A 23,111-nucleotide genomic window follows, 5' to 3' on the forward strand; every position below is an offset into this window, starting at 1 on the left:
ATCCTACAAAAATACAATATTTTCAATGTCCCCATAAAACATAAACTTACAAATATTATCCTCAGAGCTCTGGTGACATCCACATGTGATTACATTGTAAAATTTCAAACACTAGCATGTGAATAAATTTGTTATATAAAAAATGATGTAGGTATATGAGGGAATGTGTACAACTAATTATGGAAAGTCGACCTGAAATTTCAAATTAATATTTTAATCAAGTTAATGACTACTATAAAAAGAAATACTTTAAAGGATTATGAAACATATTTTGAATTTTCACAAAGGGAAACACAATGTAAAAGTACATTAGGCTTTTTTCATTCTCTGGTATGATTGCATTCATGTTTATGTTTCTTGAAACTTTTTTTGGAGAAAAAAAATTGTCTATTTCTGTCTACAAAAAAAAAAAAAACCCAGGCATTAAGATTAATGATACTAGTAGACCACAGCTCTGAGAAATTATATCTGAAGTTCCATATTTCAATACCAAAGTTTTGAAATCACCCACCATAGCTTTCTAACAAGTCTCTCTCTATAATAAATGTTATCAATTCCCAAAATTCATTGAAAATGATTTAAAAGTAGCAAATTAAATAAAGCAGCACACGGATAAGTTCCACATTTACAGTAAGGGAATCACAGGGGCCACAGTTTATAGTCAACATAACCCCGAGGAAACAGAACATTAAAGCATTAAGCCTTCCCTGCCACCCCTCACTTGCTGCTTCTGGTTGTGGTGAAGACCTGTTCCGCAGCAGCCTGTGGTCTGTCTCTAAAGTCTGCTTGTGTCCTTTTAATTAGCTAAAGGCATTGAACAGATTTACCTTCTCCAATTTTTACTCAGGTCCCAGAGATTAATGGATAATTTATGAACTATTTCACTCTGCGTGGGAATTTAGCAAATGGCTGTGGAACCAAATATAAATACCTTATACTTTATGTACAGTTGCTTCCATAAGGCGTAATCATGTAATTTTTATTGAAAAAGGTTCAATATAGTAAAGTCTTATTTTAAGATATATTTTCTTTCTCAATCCAAGATGTTTACGAAAATATCATTTTTCTATATTCTTTTTTGTATATATGCCAACATATACCTTGTGCTAGAAATACTTTATGGGGATTACAATTCTTTATATACAATTTTGAGGCAGTATTTCTGATGGAGAGCAGAATTTGTAAAGAGCTTGTGTGTGCTTCCGTGCTCCGAAATGATAGGAAATCCACTTTTAGAAGACAACTTATTTGATTAAAAAACAAAAACAGAAACAAAACCGCACCAATGTACAGCCAGAGGCTGCCGCTGGAACTGATACAGGACCGCGCATGAACGCCATGTTTATAGGTAACATTTTTCAGGGTAGTCAAGGCTAACGTACAATATTATACACCTGGCACTGATGTTTGCCATTGGTCCAGCAACTGGCAAAATTTGTTTCTATGTATAAATTTATTTTTGAACATTAGCTCTGGCCTGACATATCTTCACTATTTATAAAAACATTTAGACAGTGAGCTCACGTTGAATAACTAGGTCTACTGTGTTCTGGAAGCTCTTCAGTAGTAAAACAGCTTTTTCATGTTCCATATGCACAAAACTGTGTCCATTTGCCTGAAAACACACAAATGAAACAGGTCAGTCAATGCCAACAGTTCATTCCCTCGGCACCATTGTAATCACAGGGCTCAAAGGAGGATAGCACAATAAGATTTTAAGATTCAGAGTGAAATGGCTTGGACAAGTATTTATCAAATGCCCAGTATTTCCTTGCTTATGTACAATCATAATGTCCTACTCAGCAGGATCAGTCAGATGTACTTAGACACAGTAGTTCAGTTTTGCCATGTTGTTCCAGTTTTTTGTATTTTGCTGTGCTAGGGATGGAACTCAGGTCCTGGTATATGCTGAGCAAGCACTCTGCAGCAGAGCCACATGCCAGCCCCATGGTTCCCACTTGTTTGTACATGTTCCCAGTTGAGGTGGCACTTAGTTGACATAATTACTGACATACTCACCAGCATACTTTTAAAAATTATTTTTATTTTCACTGATGTGTCTTTGTGAATGCTTGCTATGTTTGTAGGAGCCTGGAGGCCAGAAGAGGGCATTGGATCTCCTGGAAATGGAGTTACAGGTGGCTATGAGCTGCTTAGCATAAGTACTAGGAACCAAACTCAGGTTCTCTGCAAGAGCAGCAAGGCTCTTAACCACTGAGCCATCTCTCCAGCTCCATGTTAGATACTGTAATCATGCCAAATGTGAATGGACACTTATGGTACTATTTAATCTCGTTTTGATTCATTGGAAAATAGTTGATTTATATATTCTCTCAATTAAAAAAAAATCTCTACTAGTAAATGCCAGAGTTTCCATTATCTACACATTGGTTCTTAACCAGTTCAAAGAATCAATGTCTTGAGAATAAAACCCAGTGACATTAGTCACAAAGAAAGCCTGCAGTCTTCTAGCTAAGGGTCATCAGAGCAAGGCATCAAAATTCATTTAGAACATAATTAGCCTGTTGGAATTTCAGAACCCAGTTGGCTACTGGTTGATATTTATGTCACAAAATGTACATTTTTCTCTGTAATGAGTGCTCATGATCCTTGGTTTTCTCTACATTAAACAGCAAGTTGTCTTACTGGGATTATTTTCACTTAATTTATCGAAAGGTAGGTTTATATAACTCTGAAAGATTAAGACTAAATTAAAACACAAGATTATTGAAATTTGGAATAAGTTTCTACCACCCAGTAATTGACAGTGACATAACTATTCCCTTGCAGGATGAGATGCACTGGTTTTGGAAAAAGAATCAGTTAACTGGACTGCTTTGCAATGTACAGGCACTAGAACCAGGTAACATTCCGTGTGTGTGTGTGTGTGTGTGTGTGTGTGTGTGTGTGTGTGCATGTGGATGCCCAGAGGATAGTATGTACTTTCCTCAATAGCTTTCCACCTTACTTTTTGTGACAGGGTTACTCATTGAACCTGATGCTCACCAATTCAGCTAGACCAGCTGGCCAGCAAACCTTATGGATCCTCTTGTCTCTGTCTCTCCAGTGTTAAGATTACATGATGCTGTGCCCAGCTTTTCTATGGGTGCTCAGATCCGAATTCAGGTCCATGTGCTTGCACAGTAAACACTCTGCCTGTTGAACTACCTCCCTAGCTTGACGTCTCAAATTTTCAGTGAACTTATACTTCATCTGGGGATACTTATTCTTTTTATGGTTTTAATATTTTAATTAACCATTCACTTAAAAGTTAAAATGGTTTTGTCTTCATCTCTTTCAAATTTCAAACAGAATTTCACCTTGACAATACTACACACCTTTATAACTTAGATGGAAATTATTGCATCTATAATTTTATCATTTGTTAGTTAAAATCATATAGTAATGTGGTAAAGAAGGTTTAGAAATGCTGCATTTGAAACCATGGCACATCTGTCAATAGGGAACACACTGGAGAAGAGGAAAGCAGTCTGTGTCCCTAGAGCTACAAATTTGCTTTGAATTAACAATGCTCTAACTGTATATTTTCTAAAGCATCCAATTAAGGAAAAACACTAACTGTGGTTGGCAGGAGCTATTTCAGTGGCAGGAGACAGTAGCTGAATAATAATTCTATTACTGAGGACGTGCCAAGTTAAACTTTTTGCTTTAAAACAACAACAATAACAAAAACAACAACCATTCTTGCTTTAAGTTATAGCAGAAAACAAGGTTCCAGGGAATAGAGAATACAGCATGAGGAAGTTCTTACTATTCTCATTCTAGTTTAGTCACTGGAAAAATAGCAAACCCTTAAAAAATATAAGATTATTTCACTGTAGTAGGAGGGATGTACTTACTGCTTTCAATGTGCCCAAAAGGTAAATGCTAGTTATAAAATTTCAATTTAATAATGGAATACTTCTGCAAAGAACCCAAAACCCTCAGAGAATTTTCAATGAATTGTCCAACATTTTTATATTTCAAAGTGTCAGGGTGAAGGACTTCTGGATTTGGAGACCGTGAATCATACATTGTTCACCACTATATCCAACACATAAGTATTGGTGCTAAAAAATCGACAGTGTCAGTGTCAAGGGGATGGGTAGTCAAAACAAATAAGTAGGTGTGAATTTGAATGACGTGTTTAGATTGGAAGATCTTCAAAGATGATTGGTCCCTTCCATGATGACCTTTCTCCCTCATTTCTTTAATTAAAAATGTCTGTTGTGAGCTGACCAACCAGGGCATTGTGGGAGGCACTGGAGATAAGACCTAAGATAATGGAACTGGGAGGCTGATGGGTAGTGAACAGAAGGTACAGGGAAGGGCCTCAGTTAAGGAAGGGTAAGTATTGTAGAAAGCCTTTTCTTCAAAGGGAAAAGAGGTAGCTTAACATGTTAAGCATTTATTTTAAATTTAAACACATTCTTTGAAAATTCCATGTATATAATGTGTCTTGAACATATTCACCCCATTCTCTTATCCCCCTTGCAACTTCCTCTGGAACGTGCCCTCTTCCCACCTTCACCTCCATTATGTGAATTTAATCAGAACATTTTTGAAAAGGTAAAGAGAGTCAAGATAGACAGGTAGACATTGAGAGCTGGGCAGATGGAGATAGGGAGGTAGTTAACAGAAACATAGATACATGGATTCCACTAGAGACTGCCCCGGCAAGCAGGGATTTACCCCATAGTAGTTAGCATTCTACTTTGGCACAGTTTGACTTTGCCACAGTTTTTCTGGACGTTATAAGGTGGTAATTCTTCTTTTAGGTTTATCAAATGTTATTTATTTATTTTGAGACAGGGTCTAACTATACAGCCCAGAGAAGTTTTGAATTCATATTCCACCTCCAATAAATACATGGGATTAGAGGTATATGCCACTAGACAATTGTGTAGCTTGATCTGTTTAAGGGGTCCCCGGCAGTGGGATCAGGATCCATCCCTGGTGCATGAGCTGGCTTTTTGGAGCCCACTGCCTATGGTGGGACACCTTGCACAGCCTTGATGCAGGGGGAGGGGCTTGGACCTGCCTCAACTGAGTATGTCAGGTTCTACCGACTCCTCCTTGCCTTGGAGGAGATGAGAATGGGAGGAGGGTTGGGGGGGGAGGACTGGGAGGTGGGAGGAGGGAGGAGAGGGGTATCTGTGGTTGATATGTAGAACAAATAGAAAATTTCTTAATAGAAAAAGAGAAAAAAAGGAATTATTTTTAAAATAGTAATTGAGCTATTCATTTTTTTTTAAAAAAAGTTCATTCTAAATTTATTATATTCTTATTGTAATAAATCTACAATAAATTATATACTTGTGGAAGTGAGCTTTCTCTTTCCACCATGTGAGTCCTGGGATCAAACTCAGGTCATCAGGCTTGGCAGCAAGCACCTTTACCTGCTAAGCCATCTTAATGGCCCTGAGCATTTTCTTGGTGTGGAATATACTGCAAGGCCTGATTCTGTGGGAGGTGGTGGCAGAAGAGAATGGAGAAACAAGCTGAATGCCTGCAGTAGTCAGGAGCTCTGTCCCAGAGAACTGTTTCCTCATTCTCAGGACAGAAGAGCCCAAAATAACTTACTCCATTTCTGTGATCACAAGCATTGGATACCTGCTTTCATCTTGGGTAGTTCAGACAGACGCATAGGGCCACTGAGTCTGAAATTTTTATGATTAAATAGAGACGAGAAAAACCCTCGTCTGCAACCATCAGGGCTGTAGTCGCTTTGTATGTACGTCGGAGAGTCTGCAGAGAGGGAGGCTGCTTTATGGCGGTGTCAACTGCAGAACACAAATTCAAAGATGTTTTGAAAGTAAATGCACAGGAAGCATTTACACATATGATATGTGAATATGCACACAATATAAATGCAAATAATAACATTTATGCTAAATCAGGCAACATTTGAAGTGTCACATTTGATTGCATGTGTATGTTTTATATAAACATTATCAGATTCATGTAAAATGTGTGTACTTTTGAGGAAATTGCAAGTTAATGAAAAATGAGAAACAAATGAGATACTTATTAAGTTCCAGTGAAGTTAATAGGCAAACAATCTTGGAAGTGACATTCAGAATGTCACAATGCTATGCTTTGAAGATATGTAGTTAATAGGCTTCTAGCAGGAGCTGATTTGAAAATATGGAAGGCCATTCCAGTGTAGTCTTTATGCTGCTTCCAAAAGATAGTCTGCCTAATTTAAATCAACATCACCTCTCCTGTGCTGCAAAATGCTTTTAATTTCCCCTTGTCATGATTTAGACACAAAAATACCCCGAGTTAATAAAAGTAATATCTGCAGACCAATCACAATTGAGGATATAGTGCATTAATTCACTGTAAAACACACCTGGTTTCTCATCCCCCTTTTCCTTTCTCCTGGGCTTGTCTTTGGCTTCCTTGTGGTAAAACCTTTGTTAAATGTGTGAGTTATAGATGTTTGTCTGCAGAAACTTTCCAGAGTACAGGAATTCTGCTGTATTCTTACTCAAAACTCCAAACCTTCATACTGGTGCTGAAGAAGGACAGTGGATCCTCTTACACATTAAAAGGGAAATCAGATTAGAGACTTGACATGTGCTTTTGGTTAATTCAAACACATCTTGAGAGGAAAACACTTAGAGAGCCAGGGCACACATATTTGTATATCAGTATCTTGCAAATTTGAATGCCTACAACTCTTAAGATAAAACTAAAAACCACAGCCAGCAAGCTCTAGCTGTGAGGATAATCCTTTATGGGATTCAGCTCTGACAGCCAGGCATCCTGGGAAATAGTCCATTACAGATAATGATTGTGCTTTGTACTAACTTCCTATTAATTAATTAGAATTAATTAATTAATTAACTAGAATTAATTCCCATTTCAGAATTGCCTTGGTTTTTTTGTCTTATCTTTTCTATTTATTCTTTTTTTCTTCATTCTCCCCATTCTTCCTCTTTGTTTGGAGAAACAGTATGCATAGGCCAGTCTGGCTTTGAATTCAACTCATCTCCCTTTCTCCACCCACTTCTTGTTGGGATTACAGGTATGATCCATGCCTGACCCCATTTTAGAATTTTCATTTGGTAGAGTACTCTCATTAAATGTTGGGCTATATTTAGTACTGAATGCACTATATAATAAATATCACATTGCCTCCAACTGAATGCACCATATAATCAATACCATATTGACTGAATATACTATATAATCAATACCATGGTGATTGCAATTGAATACACTATATAATCAATACCATGGTGACTGCAATTGAATACACTATATAATCAATATCATGCTGACTCTGACAAATTATTAAACATTTTCTACCAAAAACCTCAACTACAGACTTTCATTTCTCAAACCATTCATGCAAAACACTGTTCTTTGTGAGGGAACTTGACTTTGTAGCAGCTTTTACTGCTATTAAAAGTGGTCATAGACTACCTGCTGGGAAGCACAGGCTTGGTAAACTCTCAGGTTCTTAAGAAGCTTTGTGCATTGTGAAATCCTGAAAACAGGAAGGGCTTAAGGTGGCTTTGCAACTTGCTTGATCAAAGAACTCATTTAGCAAAGATATTTTAAAAGAACCACTGGAAAGCTAGACTGGCTTAACGCTATTTGACTTCTGTATACTGAACCTTTGAATACTGTTTCTTCTGTTTTTTAAAATGAAAATTCCACTTTCTCCCTGCACAGGAAGCTGTGACACTTTGCTTCTGGCAATGTGCTTAGGCCTCAAGGCTTTCCTCTGGGTGTCCTGGAAGGTTAGGTAAGAAATAAGTCCTTTGTGAAATAAGTCCTCACTGACATGGGACTCAATGTGGGGGCTTTGCTGTATTAGCTTTGGGTTCTTGGAAACAGTTTTTTTTTTTTTAAATTTTATACTTTTATTAATGAAAGCTGGAGGCTCCTGAATAAACAAGCTTTACTTAAGATGATTCTGTTACCTAATCATACCCATGAGTCATTAAAGAGCCACAAAATCTATCCCAACAAGGACAATCTGCCTGTTTAGTGGTTGTCAGCACTGTGGATCTGTTAAGCCAGATCTAGTGACCCACAGACATTTTGCCAGACTTCTGCAGAATCCATGGTTACTCGGCCACTCTGCTCTGAAGCTATATGTTACTATGTCCCATCTAGTTCAGCTTGTCTCCATGTTTGAATCCTTCAAGTCCACTCAGAGCATTCAATTCCTTAAGGGTTTCTTTCTTCACCTCTCAAACTCGGAGCCCAGAGTCTCTCTAGCTCTCCCTTCATCACACCCTGTATCCACTCTAGTGTAAGCTCTTACCCTGGTTCCTGTGTTTTTCCCACAGGGGCTCCTCTTCCTACACTCCTCTGCCCTGGCTCACTCTCCTTCCCTGTGTGAAGCTGGGTTGAACTCTGTTACTGGGAAGAAGATCCTTTTCTCTTCTTTACACATCTTGAGGTCCCCAAGATCTCCAGTGCCCCTGTCATGCTCTTCACTGGCTCAGTGAGGTAAAAAGAGGAGGTCCACCATCTGGGCTTTTATTTTGCCTGTGAGTGACCATTATCTATTCTTCCTTTCAAGAAACAGCTTGTTCTCAGTCACTTCATGTTCTTAATCCTGCTACACCCCCTATGAATACATCACAGAAGTAAGTTCTTAGCATTTCAAGGCACCTGTACACACTTGTCTCCTTAGTCACAAGCTCCTTGGATGACATGTGACTTCACTATCATTTTAATATTGGGATTACACTTTGGACATGAAGTATCCCCCGAATGCTGGAGGAATGTTGGGAATCTGGTTGGCAGCTGATAGGGAATGATGAAGTCCTGAGGACTCTGACCTAATCAGTGATTATTTTCTGGACAGTGTAATAATTTGGTGGAACTAGTGGAGACTAAATGGTTGGGGCTGGTTGGAAGAAGTCAGCCACTGTCAGAGGTGAGTGTGTTTTTGACATCTTATTCCGAAGTCCTTCTTCTCATCTCTCTCAGCTTCCTGTTGGACATGCATTGAGCTACCCTACTCCACTGTGTGCCCCCCCCCCCATGATGCTTTGTCTCAGAATGTGTCAGAAGTTAAGGGGCCTTGGACAGGAGCCTCTGAAACTCAAACAAAACAAATCCTTCATCCCTCAGGTGTTCTGTCACAGCAATGGCTGAGAAGCATCTAACACCAACCACTCATAAGACACTAATAGGGATGTAGGGCCAAGTGACTGGTGGTTACAGAACAGGATGATGAAGTAATAGGTCTGGTGCAGATCAACGGTGACAGCAACATGAAGCATTAAACATCACTCTAATTACACCTGCAAACAGACCAAGTGTTTTCTGGTAGACACAGTGATTGACAGCTACGCTTTAAACTTCTATGTGAATTCAATCACAGTTTTAAAGATTAGTACAAGGGCTAGAGAGATGGCTTAGTGGTTAAGAGCATTTGTTACAACTCATGCAGAGGAACTGGGTTCAGTTCCCACACAGTGGCTCATGACATTCTGTAATTCTAGTTCCAGGGGCTCCAATGCCCTCTTCTGACTTCCATGGGCATCAGGCATGTACACGGTACACATACATACATGTAGGAAAAACACTCATACATATAAAACTAAATAAATAAACCAAAAAATTAGCAAAAAGGAGAGAAATACATGGTTTATATTATTGTTACCTTAACTATGTTACTTTGGTCTCTTAGAAATATAGTCTTGAACTAGGAGTTTGAGGCTATCTTGGTCTACATGTACGGGGAGGGAGGGAGGGAGGAAGGAAGGAAGGAAGGAAGGAAGAGAAAAGAAATACAGACTTGGACCAGGAGTACATATTACTAATTCTAAAGCCCTAGAATGATTATTAGGTATAAGAAACTGCAATTATCTTCAGTAGGGCAACACACTGATATGCCTCATGTTGGAAAAAATCATCAGGTTTAGTAACTGTTAAAATATAGATGCTATTGGTGAATTCTCTATAAGTTATGTACTTTCTCTTCTGTTGCCCACATTAGGACTGTTTAAATGGGGATGGGGACAGAGCAGAGCACCGAACACTCATGCTTTAGGCTGTGACTGTGAATTCTATTGCTCACTAGCAAGTATAATTTCCCCCAATCTACTCATCTTTTCAACAAAGCAACTTTAGTCAGTGGATAGCTCTCTGTGCATTGCTACATTTAGAATTGCAGTGCATGTAATGAATTTGGTAGAATTTTTTTTCGGGTAGAAAGAACATTAGAAAGGGAGTTAAATTTGGGGAGGAGGAAAAGAGAATCAAGTCGATAAGGCTAAACCAAGCACATGTTTAACTGTTTAATACAGTGGCTCTTTTCTGATTGTACGTACAGTGTTAAGTTTGAGAAAGCCTTTCTCTACATGACATTTAAAAAGTTTAACTTGTGTTCCGGACAGAAGAACAGAGAATACAACCGTGTGTCATAGCCTTTAAATGGAAATGCGTTCACTCTTGTGAACTCATGGAAAGTCATACAGATGCCCATCAGAGGCAATTGTGCTTTATTTAGTTTATAACCATACAGGCTCATGTGTTTACATGTGTACACATTCTTGTATCATCATGTAATTCCATTCACCCAACAATAATGTGCAGGACGCTGCCAGGTACTGGGAGCTTGTCAGGTATTCAGCGGAAGGTTTTTTGTTTGGGATTTGAGGTGGATGCTGAGGTGGACTGTCCTTTTGAGGAAGAGGCTTGCTAAAAGGGCTAGTAAGGCCTTAGACAGCAGCATGGTGGGGTTCTGAGGAGAGTTTCAGGCCCACATGGTAGAGTAAGGGACTATTTTTACACATTTTAGAAGAAGAGTTTCTCTAGCAGGTGACTTATGGGAAGTCCACAGTACATGCTTATAGTGAAGCTATCTCTGATTCCTGGTGGGCATGGGGCAGGTGAGGGATTCTGTTAGCCTGGGGCCTGTATGTAGAATCAACTATGGGGGCTTTGATTCTAGGAACCAAATTACTTTAGTTTCATGAATTGTTATTATTCAACTAAAATGGAAGAGCTTTACAAAATGGCACGGCCATGGCTGCCACTATAGACACAGGGTTATGATGGACAGGGCTTTAAAGCCACACTGACAAGTGAGCAACACAGGAAGAGCTGATTGTCAGTGTTGAGTTCAAGTACTCTCCCCGACACTGACATGTCAGCTTGTGTTCATCTTACCTGAAGGATCTTATCTCCAGGCTGTAGTAGGTTGGATGCTGGTCCATCAGGCTGAACCCTAGTAACAAAGATACCCTATAAGTCAGAAGTGACAGAGGTTAGGAGCTTATTACCAACAAGTAGGTGCACTTAAATACATTTCCATTCATATAGAAAATAGTGAAACATCTTTTAAAAAAATCACAGTTTAAACAAGTAAGCTTTACAAGGGTTATTATAGTATTTTAAGTAGAACACTGCTCTGCAGAATCAAGTTTAAGAAAAGCCACATGTAATGTAAAGATAACCTTGTTGTTATAAAGTACAGTTGCAGTTTATATACCAACCTCACAGTTATCAATAGAAATGCCTTTTTGTATAAATTCTGGATTTGCTAGAACCACTGGTATAGGCTATAATCCCAGTATTCAGGATGTTGAGGCAGGAGGATTGATGTGAATTTGAGACCAGTAGGGTTGCATAGTGAGTTCCAGGCAGCCTGGGCTGCAGTGTGAGATCCTATTTCAATAATGAACAAGCAAACAAACAAACTAATCAAAGACCAATCAAACCAACCAACTAAACAAACAAACAAAAGCCCCAACAACAACAAAAACAGCTTTGCCAAATTTAGTTGTAAAATGGAAAATTTTGATAGAAAAGGATCACGCGTTGTTTGAAAAGACAGGAGAATGAGATTCAGTGGGGACATCTGTGCTGTGATGAAAAAGACCCTGCAGTCATTTCCTCCTCGGTCTGGCAGCTTGCATGTGCCATGCTGCTGATTTTAGTTAGCACCCTCTGTAAGCCTCTGTCTTCCCTACTGTGCTATGACAGGCAGAAGGACAGTATTGTCCCAAACAAGCTACTGTGTCTCTGGCTGCTGAGGTGAAGTTCCGACTCTTATTTCATCCTAGCCTTTGGCGACTGCCACTCAGGTGACCCTGATCACCTCTATTCAGCTCTCCATGCAGCAACAGTTTAATAATGTTTGCATAAATCCAAACCACAGGGGCTAAATTATACAGTCACATCCACAGTGCTGGAGACCTCACTGTGCAGAGGCTGGCTGCTTGGAGAACATGAAGGTGGCTTCTGAGGCATGCTTAATATCAGTAGTGGCATCATGACTGCAGGATTCAATCACTGTTCTGTGGATTTGCTCTGAAGCCGACTTTTACGGTGGCCTGAGCTTTCTAATGCCTTTATTGCTTTTTCCTAAAGCTTTGTTATTTATTTCTAGTCAATACATTTTGTGAACTAAGATGCTTCCATTGCTGTAGCTTCTTCTCTTTCTGTGTCCTTTTCCCAGCATATGGCCATGCTAGTGAAACCAGTCATCCACGAGGGTACCTTGTGATACCAGTCTTGTTATTTGTGTGCTGTTTCCCAAAGACTGTCTCAGAATCCTAGTGCCTCAGTGCTTCACTGTTTGTATATAATGTATAGATATCACTTTGGAAAGACTCTAACTAAATCCAAGCCAATCTGAGTCTCTGTGACAGTGGGATCAACTGGAGATGAAAATAGTGACATGTCATCTTTCAACAACTCACTTTGTTCTGAGATTTGAAAGAATATTTTGATGTTGGTGGGGAATCATCAGACTTTTGTATTAAAAAATTAGATGAATAATGTTCTTTCTGATAAAAATGTATCTCCTAAATTTTTGGGACAACAGAAAGCCATTTGGTTAGTGCCTTAGCAACTCATAGCTGTGCTGGGAGGATCTGGGCATGCTCAGATTCTGACATGTGATAGAGTGTCAAATGTGCTGCAAGCTATCAAACAATATATTAGAAAGTACACTAATACATATAGTACATCTGAAGTTACAGCCAAACCATCTCACTCCAGGAAGGTACCCTGCCCCTGCCCCTCGTTGTTGGGGACCGATTCCGGACAGCAGTGTCCTTACTTTATCAAACCTTACAAAGGCAGGAAGTTCCTGGCCTAACCCGCGGGCTGTACAACTTCCTGGAGTATGTGCTAATCAGCCAGCTGCAGGGGCCTGGGACCAAAGCGACCTCACCCTCCCTTAGGAATTTTCCATTTTTCTCTCCGTGCTTCCCTGTTCCCCCACCCTGCCTGAAGCCCTGCTTATAAGCTTCAATACTCAGTCAATAAACGGAGACCTCGACGCAACTCAGAATGTCTCTGTCTTCCTTTACGCGCCTGGTCTCCTTTCTCTCTCACCCCCATTGATCTTTCAGGAGGTGCCTCCTCGGGTCTCATCAAATAAACTGGCCCGCGGGACCGGGCAAGTGGCGCCCGAACGTGGGGCTCGAGGAACGGTGACCTGCCGGACGAAGGACAACGGAAGGGGCCCCGGAGAGGATCAGGGTAGAGACGCCCAGACCGCATCACTCGTGCAACGCGGGAGAGTCTTGAGGTAAGTATGTCGTCCCATCGATCATGGGCAAAAATTTATCTAAAGAGGCTGTTTTTCTAAAGGAGATGAAAAGGTAATCTTAGGGAGAGAGGAATAAGAGTTAAGAAAAAGGATTTGATAAAATTTTTCCAATATGCAGAGGAGAAATGTCCCTGGTTAGTGATTAATGGACCAGGAATTCACCCTCTGACTTGGAACAAGGTTGGAAAAGATATTAACAAATTAATCAGAGGCGGGGAAAATGTCCCCGACGCCTTTTTTAGTTTTTATGGACTTTTGTTTTGTACCGGTCGATCGATTTGTACTTTGCAGGCTCTTACTGGGGCAGACGTGTCCGGACAGTGAACCTGGCGGCGAAGGGAGACGTCCCAGAGCCCTAAGGCCACCTCAGAGGTGACCATTTGGTTTAGGAGCATCTTTGGGTATCTTCTCCCACGATGGGAGGAAGTGCCACTTTGTATTTTGTCCCGGGAATTTGTCAGAGCCATTTTGGGGGTGTTTTTGTATGTTTTGTTGTGATCATTGTTACTTTACTCTCTCCTTCTCTTCCAAGAAAAAAGGTGCATGTTTGACTGACAGGGATGTGGAAGCCCCTGATGTCTGTTTGATTAAGGACAGAGGTCCTCGACTCTGGATTGTTTTTGATGTGATTGAGCCTGGAGGGTTACCCACCCTCCCCCCAGAGCACATCAGGTTGTCATTGTTCTTGGAGCTTTGTTGGTTGTCTTGTTGGGGCAAAGTTTTTTCGTGTGCCCTTGGTCTTGTTTGTAATGTATTAATTGTTTTCATTGTTGACTTGACTGTGACGGATGCTATGGGACAGTTCCCTTCTTCTCTACTAGATCTTTGCCTAGCCCACTGGAAGGATGTGTGAGCCACAATAGAGGGAATTGAGTTCCCCACCCCCACTCCCCGATTGAACTGAGATAAACAGGTAGCTCCTGCCAGGTGGGGCTTGCATACTGCAAGAGGGGCTTGCTGGCTGTGAATGAGGCCCTTGTCTCAGTGCTGATGTTCCGGTTCTTGGATTGTCTGTGTAAATGTTATTTGTTTCTGTTTACTAACCTCCCTTATTTTCCTAGAGGAAGAGGAGGAAAGAGAGGCATAACAAAGGCCATCTCCGTCCCTCCCTAGCTCTCTTGCTATCAGGACTGCAGCCAGCTGGCTGCTCTCACGAGGGTGGGGGTGCGTGCTCTCGGTACAGGCGGGCAAAGACAGGAGCTCTGGACAGGGCAATGGGGACTGCCTGCAACTGACAAAAACTGTGTGAACACTAAAGAGAGAATCTGACCCTCCCTTCCTTTACTGTGATAACTTCAAGGTCTCTTCTGCCAGCCAGCAGCTTCTCTTGTTAACCCTTCTCTGTCCTGATATTGCTTAAAAAGAAATGTTAAATTACCAGTTCAAGATACTGGGAAATTATGCTTTTGTTTCCACAGGAAAAATAAAAATTTATATGGGTTTTGGTCATTTGAGTTCAATGGGTTACAAATACTTGCCATCATTTAAGAGAATTGGTTTCAAATTATTGTTGGTTAAGATAAAATATAATGTTTTTATAAAAAATGACTTGAGATATATATATAAGAAAGAATGAAACATGTTTCAGATTTCTTTGTCTTGCTATTCTGCTGTTACATTGAGACTCCAAAGGGTCATAGTTGTAAAAATATCTGTCTACTCTACAGGTATGAATGAAAAATGTGGCCACATGTATGTTTGGTTTTGAATGTCTGAGTTTGCATGTCCTTTGTGTTAAGGAATACAAGTTAATACTAGTCATCTGGCTATTCAGATACTAGTTTAAAGCATAAACTGTTCTATTTAAAAAAAAAAATAAAAAAAAACTAAGAGGTATATTTGACTAATACATCTATAGGAGAACAAATTGGCCTGGTTATTGTTACCAAACAGAGATATTTTTAAGATTAGGCCTAGATTTGTTTGGCTCAGATACATTTAATAGATAATGGTCCTCAAACCTGTGAAGGATCTGATGAATATGGCATTTACATTATTTGATAAAAAGCTTACTATAGCAAACAGAGACTCCGAGCTCCCCAGCTCCTAGCAATGACTCCCAAGGTCTCCAAAGAAGATATGAAACAATGACAAGAAGATGCCATCTGAATTGTGGACAATGCTGTCCTGACACCTGTCCTGCCAACACTATGAAGACTATAGGAGCCTGGGATGATGGCAGTCTGGGTAATGGATAATCTATGTTGTTTTTTAAATAGACTTAAAAGTCTGCACTCAGGTAAAGTTTATCCTTCTCAGATCTTTGATGACATTGATGACTGGGCTAGCTATAGCTTTCTCAGCTTAGTAATTGATTGATCAATGGATTAATTAATTAAAGCTTATAAGTCTCTTTAAAATAGATAAACAGGTTCTAAATATAGACTTACAGATGTTTTTCATTGGGCCAAGGAAATTTCAGTCCAATCTGTATTTGGTTCTCTAGATAGAAAAGACTATGGATTTCAGGGCAAATTGATAATACTACAATTACTAAGACTATGGGTCTAAAAGTTCCAAATAAGTTCGTAAGTTTTAACTCCTGTTCCTAGTTTATATCTGTCTCAACAGGTTTCCACTTGGCTGACAGATACATCCAAGCATCATTTGCTGGTGACAACCTACTGCAAATGACTATGAGCCCTGAACTTGCTGAAAGCTGATATGGACCAATTCAGCCGATATGTATACCATCTCTTCAGCTGGTCAATAAAACGTTCCCTCTTGTCTTTGACTAACATTCTGGCTTTCCAGGGCCTTGATAACAACGTCCCAATGTCAGCAGGAAATAATTATAGAAGAGAGAAAACATCGACCCTGTTTCCCCCCCACCCTGGAATGTTAGCTCAAAAGGGAATTTCTTGTCATAGGGAACCTGAGATAAAGTTCCAAGTTGCTTGAGGATAAGGAACTCTGTCGGCCATCACAAGGCTTTTGGCCCTGTACTTCTGCTAATTACTGTTGGCTCTTATATCACTGATATCTTAACTAAATGATGATTCATGTCTGGGTACCACTAAACTGAGGATGCTAGAATTCCAATATCCACCTCGGAACCCATGACACACTTGCAGATGGCAAAAACTAAATAAGGGGAAGCTCGCTTTGCCATTGATAATGGGAAAACTCTTATGCTCTGGTCCAATTAGTCTCTGATATGGAATTCTTTGAGCAGAGAGGCAGATACACTCGAGAACCTGTGTCTATGACTATTGCCCTCTTGTTAGGTATTGGGGCATCACTGCAGGAATTGGTACAGGAACTACTGCCCTCGTGCAGAGCAACCACCTTATGCAGTTACAAATGGCTATGACTACTGACCTAGAGGCCATAGAAAGATCCATTTCTGCTCTGGAGAAATCTTTAACCTCGCTCTCTGAGGTTGTGTTACAAAACATAAGAGGTCTGGATTTACTATTTTTAAAGGAGGGGGGATTATGTGCAGCCTTGAAGGGAGAATGCTGCTTTTATGCCGACCATACTGGTATTGTCAGGGAATCGATAGAAAAATTAAGGGAAAGGCTGGCTCAAAGAAAAAGGGAGTTTGAAAATCAGCACGGGTGCTTTGACCTTTGGTCCCTGGGCCTTTCAGCGGTTGACTCGATTTATCAAAAATCAGATTGATTCGGCCTTACCACAACACATCTCGATTCATTATCACAGAGTAGATTCCGAGGAGGCCAGCCAGGAGCCCCATCAAGGACTCAGATTCAGTGTCCTAAGGCCCTAACGTCCCCACGGTCCTGCTAGAGGGTACTCAATGACGGGAATAGTACAGGGCCCACGCCGGAGACAACAGCATACAGAGGTCACCCGAGACCGGCTCAACACGGCATGCTGCCGAGCGTGGGAAGCCCCCTGTGTAGCCTAAGACAGGGACTCTCTCGGACCACCCCGATCACATGGACTTGGTCCATTTTTGAGAAAAGAGGGGGAACTGTTGGGGACCGATTCCGGACAGCAGTGTCCTTACTTTATCAAACCTTACAAAGTCAGGAAGTTCCTGGCCTAACCCGCGGGCTGTACAACTTCCTGGAGTATGTGCTAATCAGCCAGCTGCAGGGGCCTGGGACCAAAGCGACCTCACCCTCCCTTAGGAATTTTCCATTTTTCTCTCCGTGCTTCCCTGTTCCCCCACCCTGCCTGAAGCCCTGCTTATAAGCTTCAATACTCAGTCAATAAACGGAGACCTCGACGCAACTCAGAATGTCTCTGTCTTCCTTTACGCGCCTGGTCTCCTTTCTCTCTCACCCCCATTGATCTTTCAGGAGGTGCCTCCTCGGGTCTCATCAAATAAACTGGCCCGCGGGACCGGGCACCTCGTTCCCTACACATCTCTTTTGCATTGAACAATATGTATTTGACTCTTTACTGCAGGCATAGCTAATCACAGATTTAGTGACTTAAAACACCACCAAGTTTAACATCTCACGGTGCTGGAGTTGTAACCCTGCTGTCCTGGTGCCAAAGTGAAGGCACTGGTAGAACTATGTGCTTTAAATGGTCCTCTTGTGGAGAACTCAGTTTTCCATCCTTTCTAGAACAGCTTCTAGGGATGTGCATATGCTTGACTGATGGCCTCCTCTGTTTCTTCTTCAAAGACAGCACAGACCATCTCTGTGATCACTTTTTCTCCCTTCCACAATGTTGACTAACATTGGGATGTATGTGACATTGACTTAGATCCCACAGAGTCATGAATTAGAGACCACTATAGATTTTTAACATTGTTAATCCAGTTAGGGCCAGCTGGCTGCTCCACGTGACATGACCTGTTGCCACATAGTTTTAATTATGTGTTTGTGTGTGTGTATCAGCATAGGGTATGTGCACACGAGCGCAAGAGCTCTCAGAGGCCTAGAGCATCAGATCTTCCTGGAGCTAGAGTTACAGGTGATTGTGAGCCACCTGACATGGATGCTGGGAACTGAACTTGGGTCATCTGCAAGCAGTATGTGATCTTAATCACTAAGACATCTTTCCAGCCCCTACATTTCTGTCCTGTAATAAAATTTGTCTATTTGTAAGTTATATGACTCTTCAAGAAGCATCCATAATGAAAGGCTTATGAAAGCATTTGCTTTTCACAAGTACTTTCGCAAAATGGTCAGATTTCTCAGTGTTAAGATCTGACCTCTTCTGGTTATCTAGTCTCAGAATCTCTGAATACAAACCAAGGACTTACCAAGTTAAGTCTGCAAGGCCAGCACTTCACATTCTAACTTTAGAGGGGAAAGGAACTTTATATGTTTTTTTTAATGATGAAGGTGAATGACTGTGACAGTCTCAGCTATTGTCAACGTAGACACAAAAATAGAACTAGCCTTAAGGGACTTGCAACCTCAATGCATGAAATACATTTTTTAAAATTGCCCTAAGTGTTACCTTTAGTTACTGCTTGGAAAATGGTTTCAAGGAAGGCCATATCTTAAGTAAAAATTATATATGTTACAAATCAGAATATTTTATTTTTACATCAAATATTTTAGAATAGTGTCTTTTATGTAGTCCTGTAAGTATGAAAGTTCAGAGAGGATTTCCAGAGGGAAAATGGCTCATTAAAGTAGCAAACAGAACTGGACATGCACTCGTGTTTCAGGGGACACTGTCTTCTCTCCAGAGAAGGGTTAAGTACTAACTTCCTCTATAAAGCAGGCAACATGGTTTACTTATATCGAGGCTTCTAGAAGCAATGTTAGGTCACTCCATAGCATAGCCTCTGCAATGGCTGGAATGAACACTCCAAAGATAAAGACATCAGCAATGTTGTGTAACGATGGACGCTCTGAAAGTTTAATTGCCATGTGTCAGGTCTTAGGCTTCGAACAATCTGCTGCCTTAGTAAAAGAAGAATTTATATGGAGCAAGAAAAGAGATTTTTTTCCCCATGGCCATTAGAAACTAAGAGAGGAAGCCAGATGGGGGGAGTGGGAAAAAAGGGAAGGGAAGAGAAAGAAGGAAGGCCACCAGCCACTGAATAGAAGGCTTCTGTGCTATGTCCAAACCCCATTCCCCAAACAGTGAAGTTTAAAACCTATAAAAGATTGATGGGAACCAGTGAGATGGCTCAGCAGGTAAAGTGTCTGCCGCCAAGTCCACAACCTGAGTTTGATCCCTAGACTCACATGGTGGAAAGAGAGAACCAACTCCTAAAATTGTTCTCTGCCACATGTGTGTCACAGTGCACACATACACACTTGTGCAGGTGCACAGACACACACACCAAACAAACACATAAATGTAATAATAATAAGACTGGGGATTAATCTTTGGTGTAAAGTTGACTAGATTGAGAATCATTTTGCAACACACCCCTGGGCCTGTCTGTGAGGGTGTTTTCAGAGAGGCTAACTGAGGAAGCAAGGCTCTAAATGTGGGTAGCACCATTCCATAAGCAGGAGTCAGTTCCAGACTGAATTAAAAAAAAGAAAGAAGGAAAGAAGGAAGGAAGAAAGGAGGGAAGGAAGGAGGGAGGGAAGGAGGGAGGGAGGGAGGGAAGGAAGGAAGGAGGGAGGGAGGGAGGGAAGGAAGGAAGGAAGGAGGGAGGGAGGGAGTGAGGGAGTGAGGGAGGGGGGAGGGATGGAAGGAAGGAGGGAGGGAGGGAGTGAGGGAGGGGGGAGGGAAGGAAGGAAGGAGGGAGGGAGGGAAGGAAGGAAGGAGGGAGGGAGGGAAGGAAGGAAGGAGGGAGGGAGGGAAGGAAGGAAGGAGGGAGGGAGGGAAGGAAGGAGGGAGGGAGGGAGGGAGGGAGGGAGGGGGGAGGGATGGAAGGAAGGAGGGAGGGAGGGAGGGGGGAGGGATGGAAGGAAGGAGGGAGGGAGGGAAAGAAGGAGGGAGGGAGGGAAGGAAGGAAGGAAGGAGGGAGGGAGGGAAGGAAGGAAAGAAGGAAGGAAGGAAAGAAGGAAGGAAGGAAAGAAGGAAGGAAGGAAGCTAGCTGAGCGCCAGAATTCATCTCTCATTGCTTCCTGACTAAAGGTGCAGTGTGATCACAAACCTCACTCTTGCACTGCCACACCCTCCCACCACACTAGATGGGCCTCACAAAGTCTGAGCTAGAATCAGTCATTCTGGAAGTAGATTTTATTAGATATTGTGTCACAGCAATGAGAGAAGCAACTATTATAAAGATGATCAGAAAGAAGAATTAGTTTAGAGACCTAGAAAATTTGTGACAGAGATCCAAACTAAGTTCTTCAACTGGCTATTGTCCTATCCTAGAAGAAGAGAAACACAGTTTGGTCTTTGGGGTTGTCTTGTTCTACTCTCCTTTGTCCTTCTAAAAATTGTTCAGTGCACAAATAGAAATAAAGACTTCTGACTTGTTAAGAGCACCCCAACACAAGCAATTTATTCCATTTTTCTATGAGGCTGCTTTTAGAAATGACAGACTAGCTACTAGAATATTCTTTAGACTGTTGCCTTTTGGGGAATTGGAATGTGAGGGCTAAAACTGCACTTGGTTTGGCTGTTGTATGATTACATTTTTTATTTTAGCAATTGTTCCGGGAATCCCATTGCTGTCTCACAGATAATCACCTGAGAGGCTCAAAGGGATGTTTTCACTGCTGTCTATTTCTTGGTGACAATTTTGAGCTGAAAACAATTTCTATTTTCTCAAAGTCAGTGGTTGTCTCCTTATTGCCTGGCCCAGATCTCTGGCTTCTATGGAGATGGGGGCTAGGGAAAGCTTCTATCTACTAGGGTTACTTTTTGATTCCTGCACAGCTGGTGTTTACCATGAGAGTTTGGCAGTGGAACAGATTTGGACTGCTTAGCTTTGCACAGGTTACTGATTCTGTCTAAGCCTTTAATGTCCCCAGAAACTACTAAAAACAGGAGGTAAATGGAGGTGACTGCGGATTCTTCTCTTAGCTCTTCCTAAAATAGTGGTGGCACATAGACTCCACCTATCACCCCTGCAGGCTCCCTCAAAACCCTGTCACTATGCTATTTTTAGACAGTATGGATCATTTAAAAAATCATGATCCAGAAAGCTATGGATTTAGTTAAACTTTCTTTTCGCTTAAGTTAAATTTTTGCTGGAGAGAAAATGTTTCTCATAAGTTATATAAAAATCAAGCCATGATTCTTGTAGGTTTAGTATTGTTTTAACAGCTTATGCATTACTTTGTAGTGAAATCATTCTAGAGATATTTCCTAGAAGTAACATTGAAATCAAGAGGTAAAAATGTCTGGGGACAATTAGGAGAATCTCGGGTGCTCTTGGGTGAAGAGGCTCTCAAACTGAGTGGTACAGTGCAATTTTCTCTTTTCTTTTTCACTTTTAGTCTATATTTGAATGTTTTTTGAGACAGGGTCTGTTATATACACAGTTGGACTCAAACCTACTATGTGGCTGAGGATGACCTTGAACTTCTGATCTTCCCACCTCCAGTTCCCAAGTGTTGGGATTCCAGGTGTATACTACCACACCAGATTTAGGCAGTGCTGGAAACAGAGCACAGGACATGCATGCTAGGCAAGTGTTCTACCAACTGAATAACATCTTCGGCTCCACATCCTGTAGCATATGAAATTTTATAGTGATAATATTTTCACTTACTGCATGTACAGGTTTTCTAAAAGGTATAGGTCAAAGAAAAAGAGAGCTCTCTGGCTTATACATCCAGGACTGAGAATCTGTTTGAAGAACTGCCAGTCATGCCGAGTACATGCCCTGGCACTAATAAGCCAATGGGTGCAGCTCACACTCAACAGAACCACAGAAGCTTCAGGAAAAGTGGTTCTTGGGTCTCAGTCCTACTGACTGCATTCAGTTATAATTCTGAGATGGATACCTTCAGGGGACTGAACCCGACCAGCTGACCCAGTGTAATTTATAGACTCGTGTGTCTTTCCTGTCAGAAGGGGACTGTTTCCCAAGTGTGATGGCTTCAGTGAGAAATGTGCTTCAACACGGTCCCCAGCTAGTGGCCCTGTTTGGGAAGGTTGTGGAACCTCTCCATCCTAAAGTTTAGGAGGTGGAGCCTTGCTGGAGAAGGTGAACAGAGTGGGCAGCCTTGATATCTTACGGCTTGTCCCCACTTCCCTGTTCACTCTGTTTCCTGACCTCCATGCACTGTGACCAGCTGGCTTTCTGCTGCACTACCTGACCTGCTGTGATGGACTACATCCCCCTGGAACTGTAAGTCAAAAATAAGCCATTCCTTCCTTCAATTGCTTGGCCAGGGTGTTTTAGCAACAGGAAAGTTAACCAATACACCGATCTATGAAATAGACCAAATTCTCAGTCAAGTAGAGGATGTCCACTAAGCAAAGAAGAAAATTAAAAATTTGATATGAATTTCTTTACTCATTTCACTATTTAGTTCAACACCAAAAAGGAGTTGATTATTAATGTCCTCATTGGTGAAATGACAGTGACAAGAATCTAGTCTGGGTTTGATTGAGATTTCAAGTAGGGGACATAGTTATTTATATTAGTCACTAAGAGTATGTACATGCATGCACATTACATTATAAAGGTGACTGTACGTACATGTATAATTTGGCACTTCATATTTTTTTTTGCTTAGTTTCATCTTGGATTCATCTTTAAATTTCATATATATAT

At 41.1% G+C, this 23,111-nt stretch overlaps 1 protein-coding gene across 2 annotated transcripts in view; it reads right to left on the reverse strand.

Moving 5' to 3' along the window:
* Window positions 1–423: 423 nt before the first annotated feature.
* Window positions 424–23,111, reverse strand: part of Lrrc7 (leucine rich repeat containing 7) — a 364,429-nt gene continuing 341,741 nt past the window's right edge. For both annotated transcript variants that reach the window (XM_059266515.1, XM_059266514.1), the window contains 2 exons: window positions 11,149–11,223; window positions 424–1,615 (listed from right to left, as the gene is read on the reverse strand). In XM_059266515.1, coding sequence (XP_059122498.1) covers window positions 1,508–1,615; window positions 11,149–11,223 — 183 coding nt within the window. In that variant the 3' untranslated portion in view covers window positions 424–1,507. The remainder of the gene's footprint in view (window positions 1,616–11,148; window positions 11,224–23,111) is intronic.

The sequence above is a fragment of the Peromyscus eremicus genome, chromosome 6 (assembly GCF_949786415.1).
Source record: "Peromyscus eremicus chromosome 6, PerEre_H2_v1, whole genome shotgun sequence".
Taxonomy (NCBI): Eukaryota; Metazoa; Chordata; class Mammalia; order Rodentia; family Cricetidae; genus Peromyscus; species Peromyscus eremicus.